Genomic DNA, 13,771 nt, shown 5'->3' on the forward strand with positions numbered 1-13,771 from the left:
AGGAACATAAAGATAAATTAGTTAATATTCTGAATCTTTCTTTCAATTATTTAATAAACTCTTTGAAATGTCTTTTAAAATATTGAACTTTTTGAAGTTAAGATAAAAGCACTAAAACACATTCTAGGCACTGAAAATGTATTAAGCTTAAATTATGAATAATTTGATATTAATAGTTAATGACTAATTATTTAATGGACTGAATGAGTCAACTCTACTCCAATATTGTTCTCTTTTATAACTCAGTATAAAGTTATGGGTTTTTTTTGCACCAGCACAAATTTTAACATTTATCACCAGCAGCTCATCAAAAACGTATGCCCGTAAACTCTGTTTGAACTGAGTTGCTGATACAAATATTTTCTTTAATATATTTTGTCAGAGCCCCCCCCCCCCCTCCTTTTCCACTGAGACAGGCAGCAACAGGAGCGTCACTCTACACCGTGGATCATCTGTCAGGATATCACAGGAAAGAGAGACGTCATCCTCTGGATACGGCAGGTTAGGCTGATGAAGACTGTCAGTTAATGCTTGTGTGTGTGTGTCTGTGTGTGTGAGAGAGAGAGAGAGCGGGAGAGAAGGATGACTGGTGCAAAGGTGAGAGAAAGGAGAGAATAGTGCTCCAGGGATAGGAATAGAGTAAATAGTTATTTGTGTCTGTGTGGGTAAATACAAGTTTATGCACTCTTGCACAGGTGTATGATCACTGCACATGTGTGCATGTGCGTGTGTGTGTGTGTGTGTGTGTGTGTGTGTGTGAGCAAAAATGTGTTGATAGTGCTGGTTGTCAGGGGATCAGTAACAAGGATGCTCTTGCAGTGATGTAATGCCTACAGGAGAACACAGCTGCCATGCCTGGGGGGTGAGGTAGTCACCAGGGGAGAAAGAGGGGAGGATGGATCGAGGAATGGAGCAATTGAGGGAGGGGGAAGTGCTGAAGAAGAGAAGAGGAGGGGGAGATTAAGTCATGGGAGGATACTGGCGAGGAAGAGGGGCTGTTTGAATCAATAGGGAGATAGCTGAAATGATGCTGTCATATTGCCAGGGGACATTAGAAATGTCACCGGTATTGTGTGTGTGCTCATCTTGACTCTTTTTCAAACATCTATAATTGCACCACCATTAATCTGCACACACTACTGAAATTTTCTGTTCAGCTTTTTAGAACAGAAAAGTGTGTAAATATGTGAGTCTCTCAGACATATAGAGAAGCTTTATGTCTTCGTTACATATGATAACATCAAAAGGGTTGAGGAAGTGAAAACAGGGAATCGGAGGGAAGGGCAGGTGGTGGTTCTTAGATGCAATCGAGAGAAGGAAGCACAAGATTAGGGGTGCACTGATGCACCACCTGGTCATGTGTGAGGCTGGGCATGAGGCAGTCTGATCTCTATCTGCACAGCCTCGAGGGATGCTAGCTCGTAGCACTCATTCGGCAGACCCCCCTACCCTCCAAACAACTTAAGCCCCTGGAGAAGCTCAGAACCTGGGGGTTACTGCACCAGTAAATCTCTCTCACTGGCAAGAAATTAGTTTAGACTTACTTTTAGACACTCACTCAAGCATTTCCACAAAGTATAAACACACACAGACACACAAAACGGGGAGAAGCTAAAAAGGGTAAGCTATCAAGCACACCAAAGGGGGCTTTCAGGACCAGACGGGTTTTCATAAACCAGATGAACTACTTAAAAATACCAGTTTGAGGTTTTGAATGGTGTGTGTGTGTGTGTCTGTGTATGCATGTGGAGACAAAGGGGGACTGTTAAGTTTCAATATGAATCGCTGCTGGCCACTGCATGTGTATCTTGCGTGCATATAAAGCCTGTGCATTCACTTTGAGTGCATATAAAATAAATGTTAACTTTATCTTTATACAGCGAGACAGCTTACAGCTGTTTTCTGCGGTTTTATATGGATGAATAATGTATGTGTGTGTGTGCAAAACAGGCTGAATATGTGCAGAAACCATGTCCGTGACAATACAGTAATGAAAACATGAAGAACGCGAATGTGTGCGTGCATTAAGAGCACACACTTCACCCTGCTCTGATTTCCCCAGAGGTGAGTTTGTCTACACAGGTTCTCTTGAGTAGAACGGATGGCTATTTCATTCTAAATGCAAATGGCCTGAGCTGGAATGCATAGAATAACACCCCTCATCTCTCTCATTGTCTCTCGCATGTGGTATCAGTCTTATAATGGCGATACTGTGAGAGAGAGGAGCCGACACCAGATCTGTTTGTTTTTAATGGGCTTGTTTCACTGCTACGTGCAGACAGACAGGCAGGTCTCAGATCAGTTTAGTGTTAATTAGCTCCTACCAGCACAGCAGGCAGATTGACAGATCCACTGTCCTCACAACAGAGCTGGAAGCCACGCCATCTGCTCCTCTGTTAGCTCAGCGTCATGTCTACCTGTCTTACAATTAACTCAGACAGTCTCAGGCTGTACCAGGGCATCTCTCTGCAAACGATATGCTGTGCCTGTCTGTGCCTGTCACTGAGTGGTGTTATCAGATTAAGTGATATTCTTTAAGAGGAAAACTACTATTATCTCATCAATGTGTTAGTGACTCCCAGGGTTTCTTTGACCATACTGAGGCATATTAGAAATGGAAAAGTAACACAAATCAGCTTATAATTCAACAAAAAGACAAAAAAAAAGAAAAGAAAACAAACAAAAAAAAGTATGTCATTCTTCCAGTCAATTCCCCTCCTGGACAGAGATCCGTCACAAGGCAGGGTGTAACCTGCAGACTGGATTTGGGTGTAGAGGACATGGTGACAGCGGCTACTGCAACACCCGAGGTCAAGGTTAGTTTTTCCGGCCATTACATGCCCTGGACACTGTGTGCATGTGTGAATGTGTCACATCCACAATGCGACAGTGACATCACTCCGTCAGCTACAGAAGAACAATAGGAAGGGAATGACGTAATGCCATGGAAGGAACTGGGCAAGCTGTTTCTGCGTGCACCACTGTGCCAACACCTACATCATGCCGTTTAATCATCTGTAAAGCTGGTGGGATTTCTGAGCTTCCCTTTTACTTTTTAGTCCAAATACAAAACAACAAAATATAGATATATAGAAGATTGGTGTGCATACATGTTCTCTAGACATCTTTTTCTTTTACGCTGGGGAACCCTGATGTCACTTTATCAGAAACAGGAAGTAGTTACACAACACAAGAGGAAGTGGCCTCTCAGTGCTGTCCAGCCTTCATCTCTGTATGTGTGTGTGTATAAGTGAGTTTTTTGTGTGTCCGCAGAGGGGGAGATATGAGGAGGACTGAGAATGATCACAAACTGCTGCATACCTCAATCTGAAGGTTTGGATTTGCCTGGAACTCCAAAATTAGCCTGTTGCTGTGGAGATAGAAAATCTCCCTCTTTTATCAGGAAACAGCAGCAGCCCTCGAGGTTGAACCCAAACATTTCAGTGTGTGATCAGCATGTATTTACGGTAAAACGACCTGTGTTACAAGTCTGTATACATACCAGGAAAAGTGTTAAACCACACAGGATTTAAAGTATCAGCACTGTAACAGGCAACTATTCTACTCCTCTGCTACTAGTCTGGAAAAGAAGAACCTTTCTCAACCCTTTTTGGAGAATAATTAGCAAACAGAATTTTAAAGCAGATCATCTGGTGCTATAAGTTTAAAGGGAACAAAGTACAAGTCTGCAAAGACATGGACCTTGTCCACACAGTAAAAGTGGAGTCTTTTCAGTAGGTAAATAAGGAAGCAGCTCTGTGGCATGCCAGAGATAAAGTGCATCAAAGACAGCCCAGTGATAAACAGGAATCCACCATTGTTCCAAGGAATGACGTTATGACAGGAGCGGCAGTGGGCAGTCCGAGCATGAATGGAATCTGGTGGATGCAGTCCAGGCCTCGGTAGGATAAACTAGCATAATTGTTAGCTACTCCTTTCCCTTTTCTTCTGCCTTTGGAAATTTCCACTCCACATGTGTGTCAGAGACGTCAGGGTAAGCGCCTCAGCGGTAAGCTGATGGTGTAGCAACCAAACTAGCGAATACTTGGCCCAAACTCATGATGAGGTTTGAGTTATGAGGTGCTGATGGGGGTGAAGCGAGCTTTGGGTAGCACACTGTTCAGCTTCAGCTCCTGTTGACCCGATGTGTTGACACTGCCTAGGTAACAGTTTCAACAAACTATTTTTATCCCCTGCTGGATGAATGTATGACCGGGGGCAGGTTGGGACGTTCAAAAGGCCTCTAGATAGAGTCTAGAGTTCCAATGCAGCAGGACACAGAAGGTATGAACAGACTGTATACATAAACCAGCTTAAATACCTATACTATAAACAAGTATGTATTTAGGTCAACGTCACAGGATTTTGCCAAAAAGTTTACCAAGAGTAAAACATCAAAAAAGTAAGCAAATATTAATTCTGCATGTGTAAACAAAACCCTAATTTAAACCCTTAATGGTTATTTTTTACAGTCATGTTTTGTCTTTGCCACACATGTTATTCTGAATCACTGTGAACTTTATGTTAATTTCTTCCCACGATTAAAGTTATTTTAATTCTTCTAAGCTTAAGTATCAGTACCAGAGTCTCATTCACAGACATATCCACACTACTTGAAATTTATGCACATCTCTCCCATACCGGGATCTGGGAGAAACCTTCAGTCTTCTCCTTTGCATGTCAAAGTATATGCGTACAACAATGTGTTTCTCTTGTGCGTCTGTGTGCGTGTGTGTGTGTGTGTGCAAGGGACTCGGTGATGGAGGAGAAAAGGAAGAAGAGCAGAAGGCAAGCAGAGCAGTGAGATCACGTCATGGTGGAAACATTTGGCAGCAGCTCACATAAACACACACACACGCACACACACACACATGCGCGTGCATCACACTGTGCACACACATAAACATGCACATATGCTGGCCTGTTTTTGTTCTCCCAAATTTAAGGGAAAGAAGGGGAAAATGACATCAAGCTCATCATGTGAGGCCAATGAGACGGACGGGGGAGGGGGCGAGAACACTGGCAGAAACAGAACATTGTTACATAAAATGCAACTTGGTACTGACCTCCTCTGGGCTTTGTTACCATATTTATGTGTGTGTGTAAGAGTGTCTGTCCACATGTGCACGTATTTGCAAGCTTTCTCAAGTGTGTGCACAAGTTAAGGGTTTGCCCAATATCTCATCAAGGTCATTACCTACAAAGCAGAAAACTGAGCATTATGTCACTGTCCAGTTAGAGGGCTTTTCAAACTATGTCACACTTTTCTGAGGCGGGAGGTGTCATAGATATTTTATAGCCTTTATTCTTTGACCTTTGTGCTCCCGCGGTGCTGGCTGGGGTGGGGCCGGTATGTGTTGTGTATCTACAGGCCAGGGTGAGAGCATCGAGGCCACTGGCGCCAGATGTGACGACCGCAGGAGTCTGGGCCTAAAAATAGAGCTCTGTTCTCAGCACCATGAAACAGAAGAGAGGAAGGAGGAAGAGGAGGAGGAGGAGAAGGGTATGGGTAAAGCGAAGTAGAAGTAAGGGGGAAGGTAAAGGGGGTTGAAGGAGAGATGTAAAGAGGACTGCTGAGGAAGGCGAGGTCATTGAGAATACTGTGTCAGTTCTCCCTGGGGACGGTGAGCTCACCTCCTAATGGCACCACTGGCTCCTTCTCAATGAAATCATTGATCTGCTAGAACTCCCATTGGCGTAATTGAGAGGTAGGAGGGGGACGTGGAGGGGCAGAAAGGAGCAGAGAGGTGCAGAAGGGGCAGGTTAGGAGGTTAGTATACACAGGAAAGAAGGGGGTGACGGAGAAGCTGAAGAGAGAAAAGTTGTAGGTGGGGAGAAAAAAATGGACCTCAGACACACATCCACAATTAGTCTGCAACCTCTGACCAATGATAACACACCTGGAGGCATAAAGCAGTAGGCAAATGTCATTCAAACACTGTTTACACAACTTGATCGATCACGTCATTTTCCATCACACGTTTATCTTTAGAAGCCAACAGAACCCAGACCCCCAAGCAAAACTATAAAACTTTTACAGCAGATACATTTTTATCAGTTTCCGATCACATAAAACTGGTGATCCGCATCTGTTGAAGCATCTCAAACACACATGCGCGCTGCAGGTGTCCGCGTAAATTGTGTGTGTGTGTAAGCAGTTTCTTCACCTCAGGCTTCAGCTTCAGAAAGGGAGACTTCATGCTGGGCTCCAGAAGGAAAGAAAGTCTTTCATTTCTGTGGAGGCTCACAAACACCGAGCAGTGCGACCTGTCTCTCTGAGCGAGCTCTGTGACCACACAGGCTCTGACACGCACACGCATACTCACGCACACATTCAGGATGAAATAAGGAGTATTACCTCATCTCCTCAATTGCTCTCATTTGTCTATTATGTCTTTTCTCACACAAATACTCCAAAACATTGCCTCATACTCATTCGTGCTCTGCTTTATATGCACATATTCATATGCACAAAAACATGCATGCTCACAAACAGACCTCCTTATGTAGCTCATTGGAATGTCTGAACGGCTGCATTGTAAGGTTGTGCCTCCCATGATTACCTCACCTCTTCAGCTTCTCTCTAATGTCTGCACACACACGCACACACACACACACGAAAAACACTCCCCACACTGTTGTATAACAGCACACGAGAATGAGCCGTAACTTACTTGACCTTTGTACCCCCGTGTCTGTGCAATAACACCCTAACCTGATGTCATCAAAGCCCAGAGGAACACAGCAGCTCCTGTATGTGTCTGCATTATTTACAATGTGCATGACAAAGAAAGTGCAAGTGAAAGAAAATGAGAGAGAGGCACCTTTCATCTCCTGATACCTCCCATCAGTATGTCACTGCCTTGTCTCTTGTGTGCTTTTGCGTGGGAGACAGAAAAAAAATCAAAAACTGTGCCCCAGATCACATGCTACAGTATATAAATGAACTCTTTTCAATGCAGTTCATAGGACTCTGTATCAGGGACAACACTGTCCATCTACTGGACACTTAAAACTGTCGTGCAATACTAGAATAGCATAACTCATTTTGTCACATTTTATTGTGAAACAACGCAGTTTGATTGATGTGTGTGTCTTCAACGGAATGTGAAACAGCACAAACCTGACGAGGCCTGTTCATCTGTGAAATCACTCAAATATTCACTGACATCATCGCCCTGAACATGTCAGTGAATATTCTTAATTCACCTATGTAGCGAAATAGTACAATTTTTTTTAAAAGCTATATGAGAGTGAAAAGGCAGCAAACACTTCAAATTTAGGATTAATACACTGCAAAACTTTATTTTCCTTTGGCCACATAACTGTTTCAGGATTACCTCTGCACTATGAGTGCAGTCAAGTGCTGCCACTATAGACTATTTAGACATGTCCCTTGTCCCTTGTCACTACCTCATTTCAGTTGGTGTCCCCTTTCTCTCCTTTTTCCCTTTGACCTAACGGTGTGGTGTTTTAGTAATCCCACGAAAAACACTGGCAGATGGTGCAAGAGAAGATTAGAAGGAGTCTCACACATTAGAAAACTCTGTAGACTCACACATTACATGGATGACATATACATCTGCATGTTCCCGCACCTTCATTTCCTCTTTATGACCCAACTGCTGTGATGGTGCTTTTATAATGCTATTTTTGCATGTGTTTAATTTCCTAATTTCTAGCTGTCACCCCCTCAACTTAAAGTACTTGAAAAAAAAAAGGAAAAAAATGTGCTATGAATAAAACATATTGTTATTTTTATCTCCACCTCCCTTCCACTTGAAAACACTACCCAACTCTCTTTTCATCCACAGCTCATGAGTAGCCTTTTTGAAAGTTCTCTTTTTATTCTGTCTTGCATATTAGACTGCTGAAACTAGAACACGGCAGCAAAACATTTCATGCTGTCAGTTCTATAGCGGGGCTGCTGTGACGTATGACACAGCTGGCATCGGCTAACATACCACCTAGCCCCACACTAGCAGGGAGTGTTCAGCGTTGTCTCCAATTTGGCTGTGTGCTTGCAGATTGGTGGGAAATGCACAAACTTTAGAGCCACTGGGGAGGCAGCTGGCTCCAACCAAGTGATGATCTCTCCCTCTACACACACACACACACACACACACACACACACACACACACACGCTATCAGAACTCTGAAAAAGGCAAGACGCATCAGCTTGAGCTCCAACTGGGTGAGATCACCACTGTGTTAAAAATACAGCTGTCCTGAGAGAGGCATGTTTCTCACAAACACTTTCACGCAATCAATGAAGTAGCATAACCTTAACCTTTGTGCTTGCATGGATTCACAAGGACACTCTCCAAGTACAACTACATCCAGCGTGAATGCATTCTTTAATACAGGGTGAGAATCTGCATTAGTAATTTCATTCACAAAAACAATTGCCCTTTTGGGACAATGCTACCAGTATGACGTTTTCCACATGTAACGACATGGTGTGCTTTCCAGTTGATCAATTACTGAATGGTGGAAACCTGAGAGGGGTCACAGATTGTTTTGGGATCAATATGTTCCCAGAGCATTCATTATGATTGTGTAACATTTCATTCAGGCAGCTTATCTGGCATCTCCTGTCTTCTCCTGTCTTATTTCCCCTAGTTGAAAGGAAATTTACGTCAATAAGCATTAGGTTTAAAAATGCAAAAAACATAAATCCCTTTCAGAAATGTTGCCTTAATCTCCCTTTGGCAAGCGTCTGCATAACTGACATTTAAGGTAGAAAAATCAACCTCCCCTCAGACAGGCAGCTTCATAATTATTCTCAAATTCACCCTGTTCATCCCATTTATGGATTCTTTTCATCTCGCAATCCATTTCTCCCTCCTTTACCCACCCACATTACCCCTCACTGGATTTGCACCAGTGCTACACTCTGCGTAGTGTGTACGTCTGGTGTGAGGCTGAAAATAAGTCCTCAGTCAGATATGAGGTCACCACGGGAATTATTAGTAGCATAAATCAGAGGTTCAGTAGAAGGGAGGTGTAAAAGCATAAGGTGGGCGGAGAGGGAGGTGTGAACTGGGATTATTTTTTTAAATTTGGGAGACAGGAGTAATGCCAATTAAAGTCAAGAATGAGGAGGCAGAGACAGGACAAAAAAATAAAGGATGGACAAAAAGAAGCATACGTTTTTACTCATTATTTAATCCATTACTTTATTTTGGGTGGGTTTCATTTTTGACATCTTCGGCTTTTATTTAACAGTAAAGTACAGAGAGTGGATGGGAAAGCAGTGAGTGAGTGGGAGGAATGGCTGGGAAAGGCTAGTGCATGTGGTGGCCTTTGGTCATTCACAAAACCAGGTGAGCAACTTTTTACTGGTTTTTAGGAGGCAAGTGTGACATCTTCAAATGAGTAATTCTGTCAAACCAGTGGCCCATTTCGAAAAATAGTTTTCTTGCATGCTTGCTTTCACTGCTCTGTGAAGAGCTCGAGATCCAAGATGGCACATCGTGACCCCTGACCTTTGAACTTTCTCTGGGCTCAGTTTGTTCACAAATCACACATTGTGCCACTGTGGGGTTTTTTTGTAACAGAAAAGACAAGCGTCCTTTTAGACACCAGGCACTTTGTTGCTGCAAACTGTGCAGACGCAATGAACAAGAATGCCCGTCATCCCCAATTATAATATAAACATTGTCACATTAATAAAGGCAACTTAACAGCAACACTTAAAAATCCTGACAAGCATATCCTATTCTTATCTCTAACACCTTCACACTGATGCTTTTTTCCCCACATAAGCAGATCCCACAGCAATCGTTCACATAATGTCATAATGCATGCAGGCACATGCATGCAACACCACCCACCTGCATGCATGCACTGCAAATACAGACAAATATTATGTATACAACGCTGCTGCTAGCTCCACTGACCCCAATATTACAACCACCCAAACAAAAGCGGACGCCATTGGCTGAGTCCTACAGGAGAATATTCTCTGCCACTGTTGTCGTGGAAACAGCAGAAAAGCGGGGACAAAAATGGAAGAGGTGTGATTCCTCTTTTTCTTCCTCTGTTGAAGAAACACAACGAGAACGAGCCGAGATTGATAACGAGGAGGGAGCTGCTGACAGGGGGTCCTTCAGTATTAACAAAATCCCGGCTTTTCAGTAATCAGAGAGTGTGTGTTTGTGTTCGTGTGTGTGAGGCATCAAACGCGGTCGTGTGTATGCACTTTGTATGCACGGGTGTGTCCACCCAAAGCATGCGCTCAGTACACTTCTGTGACAAATTGTAGAGGCTGTGTGCTTTCAGGCAATCCTAGGCATCCGTGAATGACTCATGAAAAAAGCACTAATCTCCCAGCGGAGGGAAGAGGAGAAGAATGGGGATGCAGAGAGAAGAGCCGAGATTTGCAAGAGCAGCATGCCTCCGCTGCCTCGTTTCAAATCCTGACTGAGGCAGATTACACTCCCCATTCTGCACTGACATATTTGGGACAGATTCATAAGCCTCGGCGGGCGGATATGTGTGTGTGTAATATCATCCCTTAAAAAGCTGCAGCCACCACAATCAAGATGTTATTAACTCAACGACTATTAACAGTCTTGGTGGGGCTCAATTATAAATCTCAGTGTGCTTAGTGGACACTACGACAGGGTAATAACTGTGATAAATAAGGCCAGAGGATTGAAAGTTGAGCTTCACCGTTACTGCAGAGATGCTGGGTAAGGGGAAGAGTGCAGGGGAGTTTACTTCCCCTCTCCCTCCTGGGCTCACACATACCTGCAAACCTTACACCACGAAGTCAGAACACTAGTATAGTGTTAAGAAATGGGGAACTGACTAAGGGCTACATTGTTGTCCTGTTGTTCTCATGAGTGACATCTGCTGATCAAACTGTGCAACGACAACAGTGCACCTGTTCGGGCTACAATAAATAGCAGTGCATACACACACACACAAAGGAAAACAGGCTTTGAGATATACAAAGTCTGCTCTTTCCCCTTTTCTTTTGCACCACCACCAACACCACACATGTCTTACCGGTGAGAAGGGAGACTTTGTGGAAGGTGCCCTCCAACTTTCCCATGAGAATGTGCACAAAACCATCTTTGGACAGATGCCCTGCTTCTTTGGAACTCTGGTCATAAACCACCACTTCCTGCTTCCTGCCCAGCTCAACCTGCACAGAAGATAAACAACAAGGAAGAGAAGAGAATTGATTATACAACAAAAATATCTTGTGTCAAAGCCAGCAAGGAAGTACGAGTTAGAAAAAACTGGAATTTCTATCTAATTGGCATCTTGAGTAATTTGGGACTTGGGACAACCCCAGCATTTGAATCTATGACATGTATTCAAACTTGTGGGTGGGGTTTGAGGAATATTTTCTTTCGCCTGAGTAAACCCAGGCATTGTAAGAGGGCATTCTGATGACGCAGTGATGGTAAATGAGCTGCGGCAGGGACCAAACCTGTTTCCTCAAACACCTGACCTCTGTGCTGCTTTCACATTTTCCAGGAAGAAGCAACAAAAATAAAAAAGAAATAAAAAGGAACTCACAAACACACTACTGGGTGTTTTGACAATAAACTTTTACTGGTGCCTGTGACTGCAACAGTAAACAGCAAGCACTGCGCGTGCTTATAGTTATAAGATAATGCACAGGACTATGAATATTGCATTAGGGTAGGGTATTGCACTGTTCAGTCATAATGTTTTGTTTTGGACAAATATGAGAAGGATGATTGCAGTAATAGAGGATAAAATCATGAAAGCTGGCTGCATAGCGAAGGGCGTGGACATCCAGTGGCTTCATAGTGATGCTGTTTATGTCAGATTGGGAGAAAGATGAGAGGATGTGAGCATGCGCTGATGCGACAAAGTATTTCTTTGCGTGTGTGTGTTTGCATGAGGGAGCATGTGCATGAGGCTGCACACAAACTAGCCAGACTGTGTTCATTCTCCATGTTGTCAGGCAGGCTTTGGTCACATGACCATCAGGCAGCGCCTACTGCAGCTATGAATCACTACCTCACTGAACCGCCACTGGACAGGAGACGGGAGAGGGAGCGGGAAGGAGGGCCAGCTACAGGGAGAAAAGGATGGAGGGGGATTGGGGTGAGGTGTGGGGGTAACTACACATTGGGTCAGTGAACAATAGAGACAAAAATTGAGAAAAAGAAAAAGGGGACAAAAAAGGAATTTAGGAGATGAAACAGAAGACGGAGAGCGGCGACAATGAAACGAGACGGGTCGTGAATTCTTTGTGTACCTCAGTAAACAACAAAAGCACATCATCCTCATGTGCAAAGTGTCGCTGAATATCTGCTAGCTTCCACTTCCTCAATGTCTCTTTGCTCTCTGTGCACATGAAGGCACAATGGCGATGACAACTCATGATATACACAGCTCCACAGTGCACCTGGAGCGCGTTTGCTAATGTTTCTGCTTACAGAGCAGCTGTAGCAGAGTGGCTTGGAAGACTGCTAGGCAGGTGATTTAGACAGGACAAGGTCAGTCTCTGAAGCATGCTAAAATCTCACTCTGGCTTAATAAAGGCTGACTTAGCTAAGCCTGCCTGCATCCAACACCAATACTGACCTAAAAGAATGAAAACCTGGGGTCTCGTTTATAAAACAGACTACCCATTATAAGCTCTCAAATGACTTATGACAGGGAACCATTTAGAAGTGGTTATTTACAGCAAAGCCTACACTTGATGTGCGTGAACATCAATATCTGCAAAAAAAACCCCCCCAACAACATACATGATGTGATATTCTATAAATAGTTCATCCAATGTGAAGGAAGTAACCAGACCTATATTATGGGATTGCAAAAAGACACTGACAATTAGTGCTGGTTAACATCTTATAGCGACAAGCAGCCTACTGTTAACAGCTTCATAAATAATCTGCAACACAGACCATCAGAAAATTGCAAACACCCTGGTTTCTTTTTATTCTATTTATTAGCATTGCGATATTTAGACTTCTTATCTATATCACCTAAAGTGGTTGCAATAAACAACTGTTGCTAAAATACACTGCAAAAATAATAAGATCATGGTTTGTGTGCAATGGAGCTATGAGGCCATCTGGCCCAGTATACACTCACGTACAAAATATCAACCAGATTAAGATCAAAAAAAGAAAGAGCCTGGAGGTGATTAGCATTAATTTAACCGTAATTAAAGTGCACCATTTCTATGATTTCCTGTTTTAGCATTAAACTGCCCACAATGCACAATTTGTTATTTGCCCTGCGTCTCTTTGTCTTTGTTTTAAATTCCCTGCATCCTTCATCCTAACTAACCCTGGATATTTTGGCTAATAATCCTAATGGGATCAGATCTAATTTGGGAGTCTGATCTCAGTGCCTGAGGATTACAGGCCTTTAACCGTACAAACGTGCGTTAACACAAATATAAACACACCGCTCAATGCACACTTTGGTGTTGTTTATCAGCTGCGCAGTCTAAAAGGTTTACTTTCTAATGTGAAAACATGGAATGAATCTCATAAAGGAAATACTGTCGCTCTCTGTGAAACTACTGTGTTCATACATTACATAGAAAACATCATAATTAAATACTTTTCTCAAACAACCACAGACACTGCAGTTGCATTTTTTAACATTTTATTTTCACAGGTTTGGTGGTACTACCACAATATAGAAAAAAATCTATAAATTTGCTGCAAATGATAAAATTAAGTGACAGTTAAATGCCATTTTGATGACTATTTTTTGATAAATTAGATCTCACCTTATTCCCTTATAAGACGAAAAGGAATG

The 13,771-nt window shown here is 43.0% G+C and overlaps 1 protein-coding gene across 1 annotated transcript in view; it reads right to left on the minus strand.

Moving 5' to 3' along the window:
* Positions 1 to 13,771, minus strand: part of dusp8a (dual specificity phosphatase 8a) — a 38,849-nt gene that overhangs the window by 11,248 nt on the left and 13,830 nt on the right. The window contains exon 3 of the mRNA XM_085359038.1: positions 11,018 to 11,156. Within this exon, the coding sequence (XP_085215164.1) occupies positions 11,018 to 11,156 (139 nt within the window). The remainder of the gene's footprint in view (positions 1 to 11,017; positions 11,157 to 13,771) is intronic.

The sequence above is a fragment of the Diplotaxodon limnothrissa genome, linkage group LG7 (assembly GCF_057381915.1).
Source record: "Diplotaxodon limnothrissa isolate DT_005_m linkage group LG7, D_limnothrissa_male_GT1.1, whole genome shotgun sequence".
In the NCBI taxonomy this organism is placed as follows: Eukaryota; Metazoa; Chordata; class Actinopteri; order Cichliformes; family Cichlidae; genus Diplotaxodon; species Diplotaxodon limnothrissa.